This window comes from Entelurus aequoreus, linkage group LG06 (genome assembly GCF_033978785.1).
Source record: "Entelurus aequoreus isolate RoL-2023_Sb linkage group LG06, RoL_Eaeq_v1.1, whole genome shotgun sequence".
Classification (NCBI taxonomy): domain Eukaryota; kingdom Metazoa; phylum Chordata; class Actinopteri; order Syngnathiformes; family Syngnathidae; genus Entelurus; species Entelurus aequoreus.
This window is the reverse complement of record NC_084736.1, coordinates 37,956,407-37,976,544: the sequence shown is the minus strand read 5'-3', so window position 1 is coordinate 37,976,544 and position 20,138 is coordinate 37,956,407. Positions and strand designations below refer to the sequence as shown.

Below are 20,138 nucleotides of genomic sequence, written 5' to 3'. Positions count from 1 at the left end.
AGCAGTCTGTTGCCTTCAGTGGAAACAAGTTTGGACACGGCTGAAGTATGACAAGCAGCTACCACTTACAAAATCAATAGGGTTCTTGAACGCTCTCACATTGGTTAAAAGTGGCATCTATCAAAAGTACTCGGCCTGAGCCGATAGTCGATACATGAATTAACACAACCATAAATGAAAATGAACTGGATACATTTGCCGTCATTGTTAAATGACAATGTTTGTTAACTTTGTCTGCAGAATTCAATGAAGTGAGTCTCAGTGGATGGAGGCGTGAGCGCTATCTTACACACAGAGGATGCATGCACCGCAAGGTAACAAAACATGATGGCAAAGCCAAATGTTAAGGTGCAGGATTATTTGGGCTCCAAGATGAGACGGACAAACCAACCACGATTCCCAATTTGTTGGAAAGTGATGGCAACAAAACAAACCGCCCGACCCAATTTTTCCAACTGGGGAAAAAAAACTCTACTTTAAGATGTTCAATATTTAATGGTTGAATTTTTGACAACAGAGATTGTGTTTTTATTGTTTGTTTACTTATTTAGGATAATGAGAATGTTTGTGACCTTCTCATTTCAATGGTAAAACATATTAAAGAGAATTAAATTAATATTATTATATAAATAGAGTATTGTTTAAGTTGGTGTCAAAAAATGCTGACAATGATATCTTTTATCTGCAATTTGTGGGGAAATCTATCATCCAGCAAAATGTATTATCAGCCCAGGCCTAAAGAGTACAGCCCGATAGTACCACCTTTGACTTCAGCTACTTACAGAAGCCAAAAGCAGTGAAGTTGTCACGTTGTGTAAATGGTAAATAAAAAGAGAATACAATGATTTGCAAATCCTTTTCAACTTATATTCAATTGAATAGACTGCAAAGACAAGATATTTCATGTTCACACTGAGAAACTTCATTTTTTTTGGCAAATAATCATGAACTTAGAATTTAATGGCAGCAACACATTGCAAAAAAGTTGTCAGAGGGGCATTTTTACCACTGTGTTACATGGCATTTCCTTTTAACAACACTCAGTAAAGGTTTGGGAACTGAGGAGAAACATTTTTGAAGTGGAATTCTTTCCCATTCTTGCTTGATGTACAGCTTAAGTTGTTCAACAGTCTCCATTCTGCTATTTTAGGCTTCATATTGCACCACACATTTTCAATGGGAGACAGGTCTGGACTACAGGCAGGCCCGTCTAGTACCCGCACTCTTTTACTATGAAGCCACGCTGTTGTAACACGTGGCTTGGCATTGTCTTGCTGAAATAAGCAGGGGCGTCCATGATAACGTTGCTAGGATGGCAACATATGTCGCTCCAAAACCTGTATGTACCTTTCAGCATTAATGGTGCCCCCACAGATGTGTAAGTTACCCATGCCTTGGGCACTAATACACCCCCATACCATCACAGATGCTGGCTTTTACACTTTGCACCTAAAACAATCCAGATGGTTATTTTCCTCTTTGGTCCACAGTTTCCACAAACAATTTGAAATGTGGACTCGTCAGACCACAGAACACTTTTACACTTTGCAACAGTCCATCTTAGATGAGCTCGGGCCCAGCGAAGCGTTTCTGGGTGTTGTTGATAAATGGCTTTGGTTTTGCATAGGAGAGTTTTAACTTGCACTTACAGATGTAGCGACCAACTGTAGTTACTGACAGTGGTTTTCTGAAGTGTTCCTGAGCCCATGTGGTGATATCCTTTACACACTGATGTCACTTTTTGATGTAGTACTGCCTGAGGGATCAAAGGTCACGGGCATTCAATGTTGGTTTTCGACCTTGCCATGATTTCTCCAGATTCTCTGAAAATGTTGATGATATTACGGAGCGTAGATGGTGAAATCCCTAAATTCCTTGCATAGCTGGTTGATTTGGCATTTGTTGACAAAGTGGTGACTGTTTGTGACTGAGCATTTCATGGAAGCTGCTTTTATACCCAATCATGGCAACCACCTGTTCCCAATTAGCCTGTTCACCTGTGAGATGTTCCAAATAAGTCTTTGATGAGCATTCCTCAACTTCCTCACTCTTTTTTGCCACTTGTGCCAGCTTTTTTTAAACATGTTGCAGGCATCAAATTCCAAATGAGCTAATATTTGCAAAAAACCCCATACAAAGTTTTCCAGTGTGAACATGAAATATCTTTTCTTTGCAGTCTATTCAATTGAATATAAGTTGAAAAGGATTTGCAAATCATTGTATTCTCTTTTTATTTACCATTTACACAACGTTACAACTTCACTGCTTTTGGGTTATATACAATATCTGTCACGGCCAGGGCGTATTCCAATGCGCCCTCCTCTTTGCGCTCTGCTGGTTGCGCCTCCGGGAGCGCGCCTCGGGACGCGCCCACGGCTGCGCAATTCCAGGGGCGCGCCGGGCGCGTGTCCGCCCTGCAGCAGCCGGCAGCTGCAATCATTCACCGGCAATCTACGCACCTGGCGCTATTGAGAGGTACTGCCTTCAAGAGCCTGCTCAACCTGCTATCCGTCGCCAGAACGTAATCTTCTGTTATCGTATGCTTCCCGTGTCTTCCATGATTGAGCTGTGCGCCTCGACTTCCCCTTTGGACTTTGGACTGCCTCCCTCGATCCTCGACCCCCGCTTTGTACAAGGACCTCTTGACGCCTCTCTTAGCCCCACGGACCTCCCGCTTGTCTCACTGACCTTCTTCTTGCCTTGTTCCTCCTCTCGATTCAACACTACGGTAAAACACTAATTCCCACACCTAGTCTAACACCACACACTCTTGGATTTTGGTCACACTCCATTCTCTAGTTGATTTGTATTATTATTGTGGATTATTATATATCTTTTATATATATAATAAAATACATAGAGCTATACCGCCCCTTTGTGGTTCTGTGCCGTCAACTCCCCCAGCAAACATAACAATATCATAAAAAATCAACTGGCTTCTTGCTCTGGCTTAACCCTGACTTTTGAGCTTTGGTAGCAAAGAGCACCAATTACAGCGCTAATTTGCAGGTAGCATCTTTTAAAACCAAACTGCGTCTGCCGGAGTGTCAACAAGCAGCACGTACCTCCCTTTAGGTATTGCACAAAATCACAAGGATTCTTCTCTTGGCGTGGTCAGCAAACTGGAGTGCATGTGAATGAAAAGGACCTGCGGGACAGCCGGGAAACAAACATGTTCCACATGTTGTTAGCGTGTAACATGACAAAAGGAGTTTGTTCACATTGAAGTGATGTGGCCTGAGTGAGAAGCCCTGCTGAGGGCGAGGGTGGAGCCTAAATGTGCTATGCTCATTGGTCCAGGAGACAGTGGGGCTGCTGACACATGTGCGCACACACACACACACACACACACACACACACACACACACACACACACACACACACACACACACACACACACACACACACACACACACACACACACACACACACACATAATAGATGAGGTCCAGGCAAAAGAGGGTGTGTGTCCTCTAGCTACCACAGGTGGGTCTCTCTGATCTCAGAGATGATGTTATTGGCTTTTTTAAGGGCCTGATAAAGAAAACAAGAGCGTTAATGTAAATAAATCCCAAATGTTTTTTTCTAGTCGTCCAAATTCACCTCCAGCATCTGCGCCACCTCTGTCCTCTGCTGTGCCGTGTCCTGTGACTCGATGAGCAGCTCCTGCAACAGCGGCTGCTTGTAGAGCTGACCCACCAGCTCGCTCTGGAGATGCTCTTTCACAAAGTTGACCAGGAAGTGCATGACGCTCTTGGGGACGCTGCACACACAATGCAAGACCATGAGTACGGCCACACGACACCACCAGGGTCCACGTGTGCCTGACTTGTCTTGGATGGTCTTGCGAACGATGAGGAAATAACACTTGATGAGCCGCTGGATGATTTCACAGTCCCTCTGCTCCTTCGCACTCAGCTTGCGAGACACGGGGACCGCCTGGAATACAGCCATAAAGACCAACCAGAGTATATACTTGTATTATTTTGTGGTAGGGGTGTACGGTATACCAGTACTAGTATAGTACCGCGATACTAATGAATCATATTCCGTACTATACCACCTCTAAGAAGTAACCCCCTATTTATAAAGGGCATGACGGCGCGTCATCACGTGGTGACATTGCTGGTTTTACGAGCAGAGGAGCATGTTCAGCAGCGCACACACACAGAGTACTTATAAGCAGACACAGTGTGTAGACAGAAGAGGGAGAATGGACGCGTTTTGGTGTAAAAAGTAAAGATAAAGGTGAACTTATAACACTGAAACACCCTCAGGAAGAGTTGCTTTAAGACATGGCTAGCTAGCTAGCAGCTAACATCCATCCTCAGTGTTTTAAAGAAAACAATGGGAGCCACAAAACTCTTGAAAATTTAAAACGAAATAACACTGCATACAAAGCTTTTTTTGCTTTGTGCTATGTTTTAACCAGGGGTCTCAGACACACGCCCCGGCCCGCACCTTAATATAAAAATGTAATGATAGTGCGACCCGCGATTGCGCCTGATAGCGTCATACTTGCCAACCCTCTCAATTTATCCGGGAGATTCCCGAGTTCCAGGGCGTGATGGTACTGCCTTTAGCGCCCTCTACAGCCTGCTTCAACAGCGTACCTGCTCGGCCACATGTTGAATGCAGCTTCAGCATGCTCAGTGCACACGTAAGTGACAGCAAGGCATACTTGTTCAACAGACACACAGCTTACACCAGGGGTGGGCAATTAATTTTTACCGGGGGCCGCATGAGCTACCCGAGCACTGCTGGAGGGCCACATCGACAATATTTCAATTAAATTTTGCTCAATAATATTTTTGATATATACCGTAAGATAAATAATAATAATAATAATTAATAATAATAGTAATACTTCAACATAGTGTGTGTAACAGCATTCCATGACTAATATAAATAAATTAACATTAATAATAAATGACAGTAAAATAAGCACACATATGACTGAGGAGTCATAGTGTAACTTTGTGTGGTGTTTGAGTTGTCCGACTTTTTGTGTGGCCGTAAACGCACCAGTGGCTTAGTATGCGTGTTGGTGACAGATGACAAGTTGGTTTGGCCTGGTTTGTACGGCAGAAAATGACTAGTTTTTCGAGATAGAAGTGTTTTACTCATGTTTTTGGTGTGGTTATGTCCGAATATAAACAGTTTTGCTCAATAAAGTGATCGATATAATTCCTGTCCTCGAAGCATCTCGATAGACGTTACAATAATTGAACGGTGTTCAATTGAACGGTGTTGACGAACACCGTTAAAGCCGCTTTTTGTCACTGTCACTCAAAGTTGCATTGCATAATTACATAGAATAAATATGTTTATTTTGTTTAGAATTCAGATGGGATTTGATTTGGTGCGCGGCATATATTTGCTGCGCGCAGCAGACGCTTGAGCAGTGCGCATTTGCGCAGGCACGCACCTTAGAGGGGACGTTGCTTTGCAGTCCCTGTCTTTTTGAAAACACGCCATTCCTCATCAACTTTTCTCTTTTTAGCGTCTCGGGTGTAAACCGTGCATCACTTGTCGCTGCATGTGCACCTTCACTCGCAGGTTACACACGGACACACGCCCATAAATAATACTTTTCAAAATAAAAGCAGCACAGTTGTATTGCGCGCACGACATAGATGTTTTTTCAACTTTATTTTGTAATTTGTGATTGCAGCTGTTCACATTCACACACAATCACGCACACGCATACGTCCACACGGAAGTAATACAAATAACGATTTTCAAAACAAAAGCAGCACCGTTGTATTGCACATTCGACATAGATACTTTATTAAATGTATTTTGTCATTTATAATTGGCCTCACGCGGGCCGGACAGGGACGCACAAAGGGCCGGATGCGGCCCGCGGGCCGCAGAATGCCCAGGTCTGGCTTACACTGACGGTGGTCGTATATAACAACTTTAACACTGTTACGTTACAAATATGCGCCACACTGTGAACCCACACCAAAAAAGAATGACAAACACATTTCTGGAGAACATCCGCGCTGTAACACAACATAAACACAACAAAAGAAACACCCAAAATCCCATGCAGCCCTAACTCTTCCGGTCTACCCCCCCACCCCCTACCACTAAACCCCGCCCACCTCAACCGACACTGTGGGTTCACAGTGTGGCGCATATTTGTAACGTAACAGTTTTAAAGTTGTTTTAAACAGCCGCCATCAGTGTAAGCTGTGTGGCTGTTGACCAAGTATGCCTTGCTGTCTCCTACGTAAGCAAGCAGAAGCTGCATACAACATGTGGCTGGGCTGTCATGCGATTTGTGCAGGCTATAGAGGACAATTATTGCAGTACCGCTAAGGTACACTCTTAATTCAATTGTTAGGGTGAAAAATCGGAGAATATTAACCCCGGGAGATCACTAGGAGAGGCACTGACGTCCGTAAAACTCCAGGGAAAACCGGGAGGGTCGGCAAGTATGCAGCTGAGCCGCATCAGAGTGGTCAAAGAGCCGCATGCGGCTCCGGAGCCGCGGGTTGCCGACCCCTGCCCTAGGAGGATACAATAGCTCACCGGCGTCACAATGTAAACAAACGCCATGGGTGGATCTACACCTGACATCTACTATAATGATACCAAGTACAGGAGTGTATCTTGTCGATACTACTATGATTACATCGATATTTTTTTATCATCACAAAATCTTGGCAAGATGATGGCAAATGATGGCAAGATGGCGGCGCGCATGGACGCGACGTCCCAGGCTCTCCCCTTAGGTACATTGTTTATATTCTTTTTATATAGTTTATTACTAGCCCAGACAGCAACCTGCTGGGCAAAGGTTTAGTACAGCCAAAACTATTTGTTGGAGATTGGATTGCGGTCTGAGCAGGCTATTTCGGTGGATTTTAAGAGCCGACACAACATCCCGGAGGAGCTAGCAAGTAGCCCTGGAGCACCGTGGCTACCGTTCTTGGCAAAGCGGAGGCAGAGGTGAAGACGCCGTGGCCGAAGGGGCGGCTTGTTAGCCAGACTAAAGATGAACCCAAACAGACCAGCGATATCAAGTCTATTCCTGGCTAATGCGAGATTGCTCGCTCTTCATGGTGAAGAGGATAAGATGGACGAGTTGAAGCCCCGTGTAGCACAAAACACTGTGATGGATAGCTGCGCTCTATTGTTTACGGAAACCTGGCTAACGTCCTCAATCCCAGACGTTAGCATGGAGCTAACCGGTCACACAACACACAGGCAGGACAGAAACGCAGAGGCTACCGGCAAGCGGCGTTGGGGTGTATTGTTAACCTACCTAAACAACTGGACTTCAGATTCCAAGGTAGTAAGCAGCCACTGTTCCCAAGATCTGGAATATATTACAGTTAAATGCCGACCCTTTCATCTAGCCAGGGAGCACTCTGCTGTCCTGATCACTAACGTGTACATAGCTCCCGATGCTAAAGCTAGCACGGCGCTAGCTCTGCTGCACGATACAATCAGTGCACAACAGAACAAATATCCCGACGCAGTCCACATCATAGCGGGATATTCTAATCATGCCGACCTGGAAAGGGTACTCCCTAAACTACACCAGCATGTGAAGTGTACTACGAGGGGAGCTAACACACTGGAAAAAGTCTATTCCAACATAAAAAATGGATATAGAGCCAAACAACTACCTCAACTAGGCAAGTCTGACCAAATGTCCCTGCTCTTGTTACCAGCTTACATACCAATAAGGAGAAGTGCTCCTATCATAACCAAAACGGTCAAAACATGGCCAGAGGGAGCCATGGAACAGCTGCAGGACTGCTTTGAAACAAGAAGTTTTCGAAAACTCAGACTTGGAGCAGTACACAGCAGCGGTCCTGGGGTACATCAAACACTGCATAGACACTGTCACAGTCGACAAGCGCATCCCAGTCTACCTCAACAGGAAGCCCTGGATGACAAAAAAAGTACAGGGCTTACTCAAAGAGAGAAACAGTGCCTTCAAAGCGCAGGACCAGGCACTCTACAGTGCTGCCAGAGCCAATCTGAAGAGAGGTATCAGAGAGGCAAAAGCCGAGCACAGGAGGAAAATGGAAGACCACCTTCAGAGCAACAACACCAAGGAGGTATGGAAAGGAATACAACACATGACCAACTTCAGACCCAGTAACCCCTCGGCTGATGGCGACGCCTCTCGAGCTGGGGAGTTAAACAGCTTCTTTGCCCGATTCGAGAGAAAGACACCTGTGGGCGTCACAACACCCCCACCTAACACCCACAGCAGCCATACCCTTATACTGGAGGAGCATGAGGTGAGGCGCACGCTGAGGGTGGTGAACCCGAGGAAGGCTACGGGCCCAGATGGGGTCCCGGGACAGGTACTGAGGGACTGTGCAGACCAGCTGGCTGGGATATTTACTAAGATCTTCACCCAGTCCCTCTTTCAGGCCGTCATCCCATCATGCCTGAAGACCTCCACAATAATCCCGGGGCCGAAGAAGAACTCCATCAGCTGCCTGAATGACTACCGTCCAGTTGCACTTACACTTATAGCCATAAAGTGCTTTGAGAAGCTGGTACGGACCCATATCACCTCAGTCCTCCCTCCTGAGCTCGACCCACACCAGTTTGCCTACAGAGCCAACAGGTCCACAGAGGACGCCATCGCCACAGCCCTACACTCCTCTCTGGGTCACCTGGAGACGGGGGGGAGATACGTGTGGCTGCTTTTTGTGGATTATAGTTCGGCATTTAACACCATAATACCTGACAGACTGGTGTCCAAACTGTCAGACCTGTGTCTATCGAACTCCATCTGCATGTGGATTAAGGACTTCTTATCCAACCGCCCCCAGAGGGTGCAGTTGGGCCGCCACATGTCATCGAGCCTATACCTCAGCACCGGCTCTCCACAAGGCTGCATGCTGAGCCCCCTACTCTACTCCCTCTACACATATGACTGCACACCTGCCCACTCCAGCAACTCCGTCATCAAATTTGCGGATGAGATGACACCACCGTAGTGGGGCTCATCTCGGGGCGAGATGAGGCTGCATATCGGGACGAGGGGGAGAAGCTGTCGGAGTGGTGCACAGTAAACAACCTGGCCCTGAACACCTTCAAGACCAAGGAGCTGGTCATAGACTTCAGGAGGAAAAAAACAAACATCCTGCTCCTGGTCATCAGCAGTGACTGCGTGGAGAGGGTCTCCGACTTCCGCTTCCTGGGAGTCCACCTGGACGACGACCTAACCTTGAGCACCAACACCACGGCTACCATCAAGAAGGCACACCAGAATACTCAGGAACAACCACCTCTCACAGGAACTGCTGGTGTCCTTCTACCGGTGCTCTATTGAGAGCATCCTGACCTACTGCATCTGCGTGTGGTTCAGCAGCTGCACGGCCGCAGAGAGAAAGGCGCTCCAGAGGGTTGTAAAGACCGCCCAGAAGATCATCGGATTCCCCCTCTCCTCCCTGGCTGACCTGTACAGCTCCTGCTGTCTCAGGAAAGCACAGAGCATCCTGAAAGACCCATTCCACCCCGGGCACTGCCACCTAGAACTGATACCCTCGGGCAGACGCTATAGGGTGCTAAAAGCGGGCACAAATAGACTAAAAAACAGTTTTTACCCAAGAGCCATAGTAGCATTAAACAGGCCTGAGTGAGCACAATGTGTCCGTCATGTCCTCATGTGTCATGTCTTTTAATTTTTTCGGACTATAATGTGCAAAATGTCATATGCGTATATGTATATATATGCATATGTATGGATATATGCATGTGTGTGGATATATACATATATATAGATACGTATCTTCTTTTTTATCTTTTTTTTCACTATTTATATTAATAAATTATTGGGTATGCACCTTAGGGGATCTACTCCAATTTCGTAGTTCTTTGAACCTGTTCACTGTAATAATGACAAATAAAACTCTATTCTATTATTTTTTCAAAATTAATATTATGTTTATAAACTCAGTAAATACGTCCCTGGACACATGAGGACTTTGAATATGACCAATGTATGATCCTGTAACTACTTGTCATCGGATCGATAACCAAATGTGTGGTATCATCCATAACTAATGTAAAGTATCAAAGAAGAGAAGAATAAGTGATTATTACATTTTAACAGAAGTGTAGATAGAACATGTTAAAACAGAAAATAAGCAGATATTTCCAGTAAATGAACAAGTATATGAATAATACATTTTTACAGTTTGTCCCTCATAAAATAAAGACAAAATAATAGGTAGATAAATGACACAATATGTTACTGCATACATCAGCAGGCTATTTAGGAGTCTTTGTTTGTTTACTTACTACTAAAAGACAAGTTGTCTAGTATGTTCACTATTTTATTTAAGGACTAATTTACAATAATAAACATGTTTCATGTACCCTAAGATTTTTTGTTACAATAATGACATTTTTTGTGGTCTCCTTTATTTAGAAAAGTACCGAAAAGTATTAAAATCCATTTTGGTACCGGTACCAAAATATTGGTATGGGACAACCCTAGTTTATACATTTATATGGCAAATGTAGTAGCTCTGTGTGTGTTCAGCTTGTGCACTGATATCATCATGAAGGAATGAGTAGACTGGAGTTAAGAGTGTATTAAAAGGCTTGTTTGGAAAGAGAGCCTGTTGCTGGTACTCACTGTGTCAAGAAGGTTAATAGGCTGGCCTTTGCTGGGACTGCCAAAGCCTGCAGCTGGGACTTTCTCCTCAGCAACCTTCTCATTCTTCCAGCGCTTTCCATCAAGGGTCTCTGCCTAATGAACCCACAGGAGAATGACTGTTTAAAGGTGGTCTGATATCTGAATGTGAGGCAGTTGTCAATGAAAGAACTACCTTCTGGCTGTTGACAGATGCTGAGACCTGTGCTGCATCTGTGAAGTCTGGATGCTTGGTGTTGATGTAGGCCAGCTCTATTGCTACTAAGTTGTGCACCTGGAGCACAAGAGCAGTAATTAAAAAAGGCGTCTGGTAACTAAAGCTTGGAAGTAAAACAGATGAGGAGTACCATTTCATTGGCAATCGGCAAGCGCTTCCTCAGTAATCCAGTCACAACTTCCACAATGGAGTCGTGCAGTTTGGGGAATCTCAAAAGCTCCTGGGTAAAAATAGAAACAGATGTTACAGGGTTTCCCCTACATGTCGTTTTTGTGCACTATTGACTAGTGATGCACCAAATATTCAGCCAGCGGAAAAAGCCTTATATCACGGAAACAGCACTGCTGAAACAAAAGGTTGAGATGACTTAAGCAAGATTGTCTGTAACATAGTAGCATGTCTTAATGTGGATGTACTTTAACACCTTTGACCTCGGGGGACCAACTTCTCTACTACAGAGGAGTCACTCACATATTAACACTAAATTAGTCATCTTACTCTTGATTTGAACGTAGGGTTGTACAGTCGCTCGCTGATAGGGGTCCATGGTCCCTAAGAGTGATGTGCTCTGTAGTGACTGTATAAGCCAATACGAGCTTTGAAGTTTCTGCCGCATATGAGACAGATCAGACCAGGTAGTAATGTACATTTTGGCATAGGGCTGGGCGATATTTGGAATATACTCGATATATCGCGGGTTTGTCTCTGTGCCATATAGAAAATGAGTATATCGTGATATTGGATATTACAAGTTCTCAGGCAGTTGCTTTTAGCTGCGGGCATTACACTTTAGGCTTTTCTCACTCTTTCTTGTCTTTTCTTCTCACAGAGAGATAAAACAAGCGCACCTTCTTACATACGTCACATACTGTCGCGCGTGCAACGTCATACGCCCTCGCGGAGCAGACAGGTAGCGGCATTGGTAACATTAGCTATGGTGCTAGCGGTGCAGTGCGAGTCGTAACACGGGAGAAAGAAGGTGCGAATCTGGTAACAAATGGAGGAAGAATAATTAATTCCCAAGAAAAACAGCACAGGGTCCATCGTCTGGCGGTGGTTTGGCTTCAAGGGGAAGATGTTGAACAGACAACCGTAATATGTTAAGTATGCGGCAAAAGCGTTTCTAGAAAAAGTAGCAGCACTGCTAATTTGTAGCATCATTTGAAAAGTCACCCGCTAGAGAGTGAAGAGTGCTTGAAACTCCGCATGTCAACATCTCCGTTCGGTGCCACACCCGCAAAATGCCGAACCCACCATTTCCACATCAACACTGTATGAAAAAAAAAAGTCAACAACAGAAGGAGATAACGTCCGCAGGAACCTACCACATAGTGAAGGACATACACTATTTGATTTCCTATTATGCAGCTCATTTTTATTTGACAGTTATTGAAATATCTTGTGTGACATCATGCACAAAAGTGCACTTTATTTGTTTAAAAATATTGTAGTGGCACTCTAAACAAATAGTGCACTCTAATTTAGTGTTGTTTTGATATGTCATCTTAGTGTCATCATGCACAAAAGTGCACTAATAGCTTGTTTTAAAATGTCTCTGACAATCTTGCACTTTCTGTTTTGGAAATGACATGAATGTTTGTGCCACTGCTTAAAGGCCTACTGAAACCTACTACTACCGACCACGCAGTCTGATAGTTTATATATCAATGATGAAATCTTAACATTGCAACACATGCCAATACGGCCGGGTTAACTTATAAAGTGACTTTTAAAACTTCCCGGGAAATATCCGGCTGAAACGTCGCGGTATGACGACGTATGCGCGTGACGAAGTCAGAGTAACGGAAGTTATGGTACCCGTAGAATCCTATACAAAAAGCTCTGTTTTCATTTCATAATTCCACAGTATTTTGGACATCTTTTGCAATTTGTTTAATGAACAATGAAGGCTGCAATGAAAACAGTTGTAGGTGGGATCGGTGTATTAGCAGCGGACTACAGCAACTCAACCAGGAGGACTTTGTTGGAGCGCTAGCCGCGCTAGCCGCCGACCTCACCTTGACTTCCTACGTCTCCGGGCCGCCAAACGCATCGGGTGAAGTCCTTCGTCCTTCTGCCGATCGCTGGAACGCAAGTGAGCACGGGTGTTGATGAGTAGATGAGGGCTGGCTGGCGTAGGTGGAGAGCTAATGTTTTTAGCATAGCTCTGTGAGGTCCCGTTGCTAAGTTGCTAAGTTAGCTTCAATGGCGTCGTTAGCACAGCATTGTTAACCTTCGCCAGCCTGGAAAGCATTAACCGTGTATTTACATGTCCACGGTTTAATAGTATTGTTGATTTTCTATCTATCCTTCCTTCTATCCTTTATTTTTTTGTTTCTATATGCAGTTAAAGCACGATGCTATCACGTTAGCTCGTAGCTAAAGCATTTCGCCGATGTATTGTCGTGGAGATAAAAGGCACTGAATGTCCATTTTGCGTTCTCGACTCTCATTTTCAAGAGGATATAGTATCCGAGGTGGTTTAAAATACAATCCGTGATCCACAATAAAAAAAGGAGAGTGTGGAATCCAATGAGCCAGCTTGTACCTAAGTTACGGTCAGAGCGAAAAAAGATACGTCCATCACTGTCTCTCAAGTCCTTCACTGTAACGTTCCTCATCTACGAATCTTTCATCCTCGCTCCAATTAATGGGGTAATCATCACTTTCTCGGTCCGAATCTCTCTCGCTCCATTGTAAACAATGGGGAATTGTGAGGAATACTAGCTCCTGTGACGTCACGCTACTTCCGGTACAGGCAAGGCTTTTTTTTATCAGCGAGCAAAAGTTGCGAACTTTATCGTCGATTTTCTCTATTAAATCCTTTCAGCAAAAATATGGCAATATCGCAAAATGATCAAGTATGACACATAGAATGGATCTGCTATTCCCGTTTAAATAAAAAAAAATCATTTCAGTAGGCCTTTAATAACTGTTTAATAAATACACTTTTGGTAAATTGACTTAGTTGTGATTTCCCTCTCTGCCTGAAAGTTTAAAATGAGCATATATTAATGCAGTATGAAGAATAATTTTTTATTGTAGACACATAGAATCATCATACTGCTGTGATTATATGCATCAAGTGTTCATTCAAGGCTAAGGCAAAATATCCAGATATATATGGAGTATTGTGACATGGCCTAAAAATATCCACATATTGATAAAAGGCCATATCGCCCAGCCCTATTTTGGCATGACTCTTCTTTCCAGTCTCCTCCTCCTTTTTTCAAGTATCATAGATTATCTTTTGTCGTCATACTTTGTCACTCCTTCATTGATTGCAGCTCTCCATGTTAAACTGTCTTTTGCTAGGCCTTCCCAGTATGTAGTATCTATTTCACATGGTTTCAATGTCTTCTTTAAGCACGGTATATAGTAGTAGTATACTAGTACCGGTATACTAATGAATCATATTCGGTACTATACCGCCTCTAAAAAGTACCAGTCCCCCCCCCTTTTTAATGGGCATGACGGCGCGTCGTCGTCACGTCGTGACATTGCTGGTTTTACGAGCAGAGGAGCATGTTGGGCAGCGCGCACACACAGAGTACTTACAAGCAGACAGTGTGTAGACAGAAAAGGGAGAATGGACGCATTTTGGTGTAAAAAGTAAAGATAAAGGTGAATTTATAACACTGAAACACTTTAAGACATGGCTAGCTAGCTAGCAGCTAACATCCATCCACAGTGTTTTAGCTACTTCTAAATCACTAATCCTGGTCTCCATGGCGACAAATAAAGTAAGTTTCTTACATGTAGCATTATCACTGGAGGACGAGAAATGGCTAAACATGCTTCACTACACACCCTAGGAGGATACAATAGCTCACCGGCAACAAACAATGTAAACAAACGCCATGGGTGGATCTACACCTGACATCCACTGTAATGATACCAAGTACAGGAATGTATCTAGTCGATACTACTATAATTACATCAATATTTTTTAGCATCACAAAATCTATTTTTTATTTTTTTTATTTTTATAAACTCAGGAAATATGTCCCTGGACACATGAGGACTGAATATGACCAACGTATGATCCTGTAACTACTTGGTAAAGGATCGATACCTAAATGTGTGGTATCATCCGAAACTAATGTAAAAGTATCAAAGAAGAGAAGAATAAGTGATTATTACATTTTAACAGAAGTGTAGATAGAACATGTTAAAACAGAAAATGAACAAGTAGATTAATAATACATTTTTACAGTTTGTTCCTCATAATGTTGAAAAAATAATAGAATGATAAATGACACAATATGTTAGATAGATAGATACTATTTTATTGATTCCTTCAGGAGAGTTCCCTCAGGAAAATTAAAAAAAATACTAAAAAAAAAATTTACTGCATACGTCAGCAGACTAATTAGGAGTCTTTGTTTGTTTACTTACTACTAAAAGACAAGTTGTCTAGTATGTTCAACATTTTATTTAAGGACTAAATTACAATAATAAACATATGTTTCATGTACCCTAAGATATTTTGTTAAAATAAAGCCAATAATGAATTTTTTTGTGGTCCCCTTTATTTAGAAAAGTATCGAAATACATTTTGGTACCGGTACCAAAATATGGATATAGGGACAACCCTATTTTACCGGTATTCAATAATTATACCTAACCTGCTTACAGTTTAACAAACTTTGTCAACTGATATGAAAGCATGTGTTCATCACAGAGATTATATGTTTTGAAATGTATATTTATAGGTTTAATTGGTTTTAACTTTTAAAATCGTTTTTAATCATATTTATTTTTACATTGTTTTTATATTGGTTTTATATATATATATATATATATATATATATATATATATATATATATATTTTATTCAGTCATTGGTGGAGCTAAGGATAATATTTGAATATTGTTTTTAATATTTTTGTGCAGCACTTTGGAAACATTTTTGTTGTTAAAATGTGCTATACAAATAAAGTGGATTGATTGGATTGGATTATTATCAAGGCTTAAATCAGGCTGATTACAAAAATAAATACTAATCAAATATTATGCTAAAGAGGGGACTTGAAAACTAATGAAAAACACCATTACATAAAATGATGCAGTGCTAAAAATGAATAAATGCTAACTAAATGCATAATAAATAATAATGTATATGATTCCTAAAAAAAAACGTGCAAATGAAAATACAGCTTCACTACTTTAGTCATAATCTTTGCACTTAAGAAACAACTTGTTTGAACACAAGTGGGAAAAAGTGTTTTACAACATACATTTCTTGGCGACCCAACAATGTTTAAGAAACCCTAGTTTAATATAGCATACATCCATGTGCGAATATTAGGAGGATGGTGGCCAACGTTCCTTCTAAAGTGCGCTCCTACTGCTATCCCGTCCTCTGGCACGGCAAATCTATGCCACCCACAAAATCTAATAAAAAAATAAGCGCATAATAATTTTCAATGTAACTGACGACACAACAGAGAAAACACTTTTCGACATCACTGTTCAGTTATTGTAACGTCTGTCGAGACACTTTAAGGAGTACATGAATTCCATCCATCACTTTATTGAGCAAATCTGTTTGTCGGCCGTAACCACAACAAAAACATAGTAAAAAAAAAAACTTCTATCTAGCAAAACTGGTCATTTTCTGCCGTACAAACCAGACCAAAACCAACTTTGTCATCTGCCGCTCGCTCTTTCTGACCTGCGCCAACACACACACCACACACACTCTTGACACTTTGCTTTACTGCCTTCTTTACATCATGGCCAGGGGACTACAGATGAAAACTAGCCTTCTGGCTAATTCTGGCTTTTTTAACCATGTGTAGTCATGTGTTTTATGAAATTGCAAAGTCCCCTTTGAAATAAACTAATCTTAATCTTAATCTTAGCCTGTGATGCGTTTACAGCCACACAAAAAGTCGGACAACTCCAACACCGCCCATAACGTGTAATTTCAGGTGGTTACACTATGACTTATCAATCAAATGTGTGCTTAATCCGCTGTCATTTATTAAGAATCTTAATTTATAAATATTAATCATGAAATGCTGTTTTTATATTAAAGAAATACGAATAAAAATATATATTTTGCAAACAGAAAGTTACAGGAATGTACACATGAGCCCATGCTTACATCTCATCGTGCAACATGAGAATGTTTAAATGGGAACTAAAGGGGTACAAACTATTTCCCAGCAGGACCCCCACCCAGACATACAACACTAGTCCACACCTCATGAAAAACAATGTTTGTTGTTATTGTCATTGTAAATTGGCCAAATTATTAGAAAATAATCTCATGGAAATGACTGCTGTCATTTGATTATAATAATAACAAATGTAACTTGTTTTTTAGTCAGGTGTGCTGCAGGTGTGGCCACAGTGTGCACGTCTGACGTCGCTCACATGTGCTCCACTGAATGCTCAGGGAGTTTTTGCGTTTGCTCACACATGACAAATTAGAAGGAACATTGATGGTGGCACTCTCTCAAGGAGAGAAAGTAAGCAAGTGTGACGCAGCGACAGAAGTCTTTCAACACCAGTACAGTCTACAATAACACCAGAAAAATATGCTAGGTTTGTTGCCAGCTGATTTGAATAAAGAATAATTAGAAGTCTGTAAAAACTTGATACATTCTCAAAGTGCAGCCTGTGTTACATTGTACAATAACAGACTGATAGAGCAAAAAACAAACAAACTGAAAAATAGAGCAAAAAATGATCAATTATAAGAAAAAAATATGTTGATACTAATACCAGTACTAATAACACAGATTTGTCTTTAAATGTATGTATACATTTTTTTAGCCTTATCAAAGAAAATCTATGCGTTTATGCAAATGATTGCATGACATCATATTGAGCACGCCCCCGCACCCCACAAGTATATCTGTGTTATGATGTCATGATGCCACTGAAGACACTTATAGGTAGCTTTCTGTGGTCTAACTCAGTTGATGGGGTTCTATTGTTTTGCATTAAAGAAATAGAATAGAACAAAAATGGGGCAGCAGTAAACCTTGTCAATAAGCGCTCTTCTCTTATTGGTTGATGAACAGAAAGAGTCGTGTCAGAAATGTGGTGAGGGATAAGTGCTGACATTTTGGGGGCGACCCGGCTCACTGTCAGTATGCAGGATTTTGTTTGACTTTTAGGAGTCTTTACAGTCGGGCCTGGCAGGCGTCTGCGCCCTCCAAGTGTTTTGTATCACTTTGTCTTAAATATGGGATTGTTATTATTTAGTTCCGTGCTTTTATTGTGAAGTTTGTGTGGTTGGCTTTGTGTGGCGTGACGGTGCTCAGAAAAGTAGTTCACATAAAGAGTTGTTCTCTTTTTATTATTGTTTTATTGAATTCTTGTATAGACTTATTGATATTTTAGGTATAAGATCTTAGTTAAAATCAATATCTAGGAACAGAAGTTGTTCATAACCCTAGGACCACCTGTATTCACCTGTCTAATAGGGAGTAAGGTGGTCCCGATACCAATATTTTGGTACCGGTACCAAAATGTATTTTGATACTTTGATACTTTTCTAAATAAAGGGGACCACGAAAAATGTCATTATTGTCTTTATTGTAACAAAAAATCTTAGGGTACATGAAACATATGTTTATTATTGTAATTTAGTCCTTAAATAAAATAGTGAACATACTAGACAACTTGTCTTTAAGTAGTAAGTAAACAAACAAAGACTCCTAAATAGTCTGCTGACGTATGCAGTAACATATTGTGTCATTTATCTACCTATTATTTTGTCTACATTATGATGGACAAACTGTAAAAATTGATTATTAATCTACTTGTTCATTTACTGTTAATATCTGCTTATTTTCTGTTTTAACATGTTCTATCTACACTTCTGTTAAAATGTAATAATCACTTATTCTTCTCTTCTTTGATACCTTACATTAGTTTTGGATGATACCACACATTTAGGTATCGATCCGATACCAAGTAGTTACAGGATCATACATTGGTCATATTCAAAGTCCTCATGTGTCCAGGGACGTATTGACTGAGTTTATAAACATATTAATTTTGAAAAAAGGAAAAAAGATTTTGTGACGATAAAAAATATCGATGTAATCATAGTAGTATCGACGAGATACGCTCCTGTACTTGGTATCATTACAGTGGATGTCAGGTATAGATCCACCCATGGCATTTGTTTACATTGTGACTCTGGTGAGCTATTGTATTCTCCTATAGTGTGTAGTGAAGCATGTTTAGCTATTCCTCGTCCTCCAGTGATAATGATACATGTAAGAAACTTACTTTATTTGTCGCCATGGAGGCCAGGATTAGTGATTTAGAAGTACTGTGGATGGATGTTAGCTGCTAGCTAGCTATCCATGTCTTAAAGCACCTCTTCCAGAGGGTGTTTCAGTGTTTTCACTTCACCTTTATCTTTACTTTTTACACCAAAATGCATCCATTCTCCCTTTTCTGTCTACACACTGTCTGCTTGTAAGTACTCTGTGTGTGTGCGCTGCCCAACATGCTCCTCTGCTTGTAAAACCAGCAATGTCACGAGGTGACGACACGCCGTCATGCCCGTTAAAAAAATTAAAAATAAAATAAAATATTGGGAACCGGTACTTTTCAAACACACTGTAGTACCGTTTTTGATTCATTAATACCGTGATACTATACTAGTACCGGTATACTGTACAACACTAATATGGACCTTTTGGAAGAGTTTAATTTAAAAGCCAATGTTATTCAAGATATAAAAGTGGGGGTCCATCTTTACTTCAGTTTGGTGGCCCTGGAAAAGTTTAAAGACACGTTACAGCAGACATGTTCAGTAAGTGTCACCTGCGTGCTAAAGGACGAGCAGTGCTGAATGATCCTCTGCAGCTCTTCGTGGACCAGCTCTACGCAACGTAGACTGGGCTCCTCCAGACGCTTGATTTGACGCTTCACCAGCAGCTCGAAGGAAACTTCTGGGACAAAAAGTGCAGGTCGTGGACCCTGGATAGCAAACATAATAGGTTGGGCATACACACACCAGCACAGCTCAGGTGCAAAAGTGGGAGGGCACGTACGGTGGCATTGCGAATGGCAGTGAGGACATCCAGCTCGGTCAGTCCTCCGAGCGGGTCGATGGACTGCAAGGTGCGGCCGAATGTTTCGTGGAATATGTAACAGATCCGGGCTCCTCCGCAGCTGCAGAGGAGATGCATTAAGCTGGGATGCTAATCTTGCTTGTTAGCGCTGTTTTGCCAGGTAGTAAAGAAGGGATGTGCTTTAAATACAGCAAACAACTGCTTTTCACTTTAAATCAGGGGTGTCCAA

General features: G+C 41.9%; 1 protein-coding gene across 5 annotated transcripts in view; it reads right to left on the bottom strand.

Moving 5' to 3' along the window:
* The window catches only part of si:dkey-32e23.4 (dynamin-1-like protein), a 58,010-nt gene that overhangs the window by 6,557 nt on the left and 31,315 nt on the right, over nt 1-20,138 (bottom strand). For 3 of the 5 annotated variants that reach the window (XM_062050692.1, XM_062050691.1, XM_062050693.1), the window contains 8 exons: nt 19,889-20,009; nt 19,659-19,814; nt 10,990-11,079; nt 10,818-10,916; nt 10,625-10,738; nt 3,830-3,939; nt 3,604-3,763; nt 892-3,534 (listed from right to left, as the gene is read on the bottom strand). In XM_062050692.1, coding sequence (XP_061906676.1) covers nt 3,478-3,534; nt 3,604-3,763; nt 3,830-3,939; nt 10,625-10,738; nt 10,818-10,916; nt 10,990-11,079; nt 19,659-19,814; nt 19,889-20,009 — 907 coding nt within the window. In that variant the 3' untranslated portion in view covers nt 892-3,477. Of the gene's footprint in view, nt 1-891; nt 3,535-3,603; nt 3,764-3,829; nt 3,940-10,624; nt 10,739-10,817; nt 10,917-10,989; nt 11,080-19,658; nt 19,815-19,888; nt 20,010-20,138 lie in introns of those variants that run through there. The other 2 variants (XM_062050694.1, XM_062050695.1) reach the window with 1 other exon arrangement.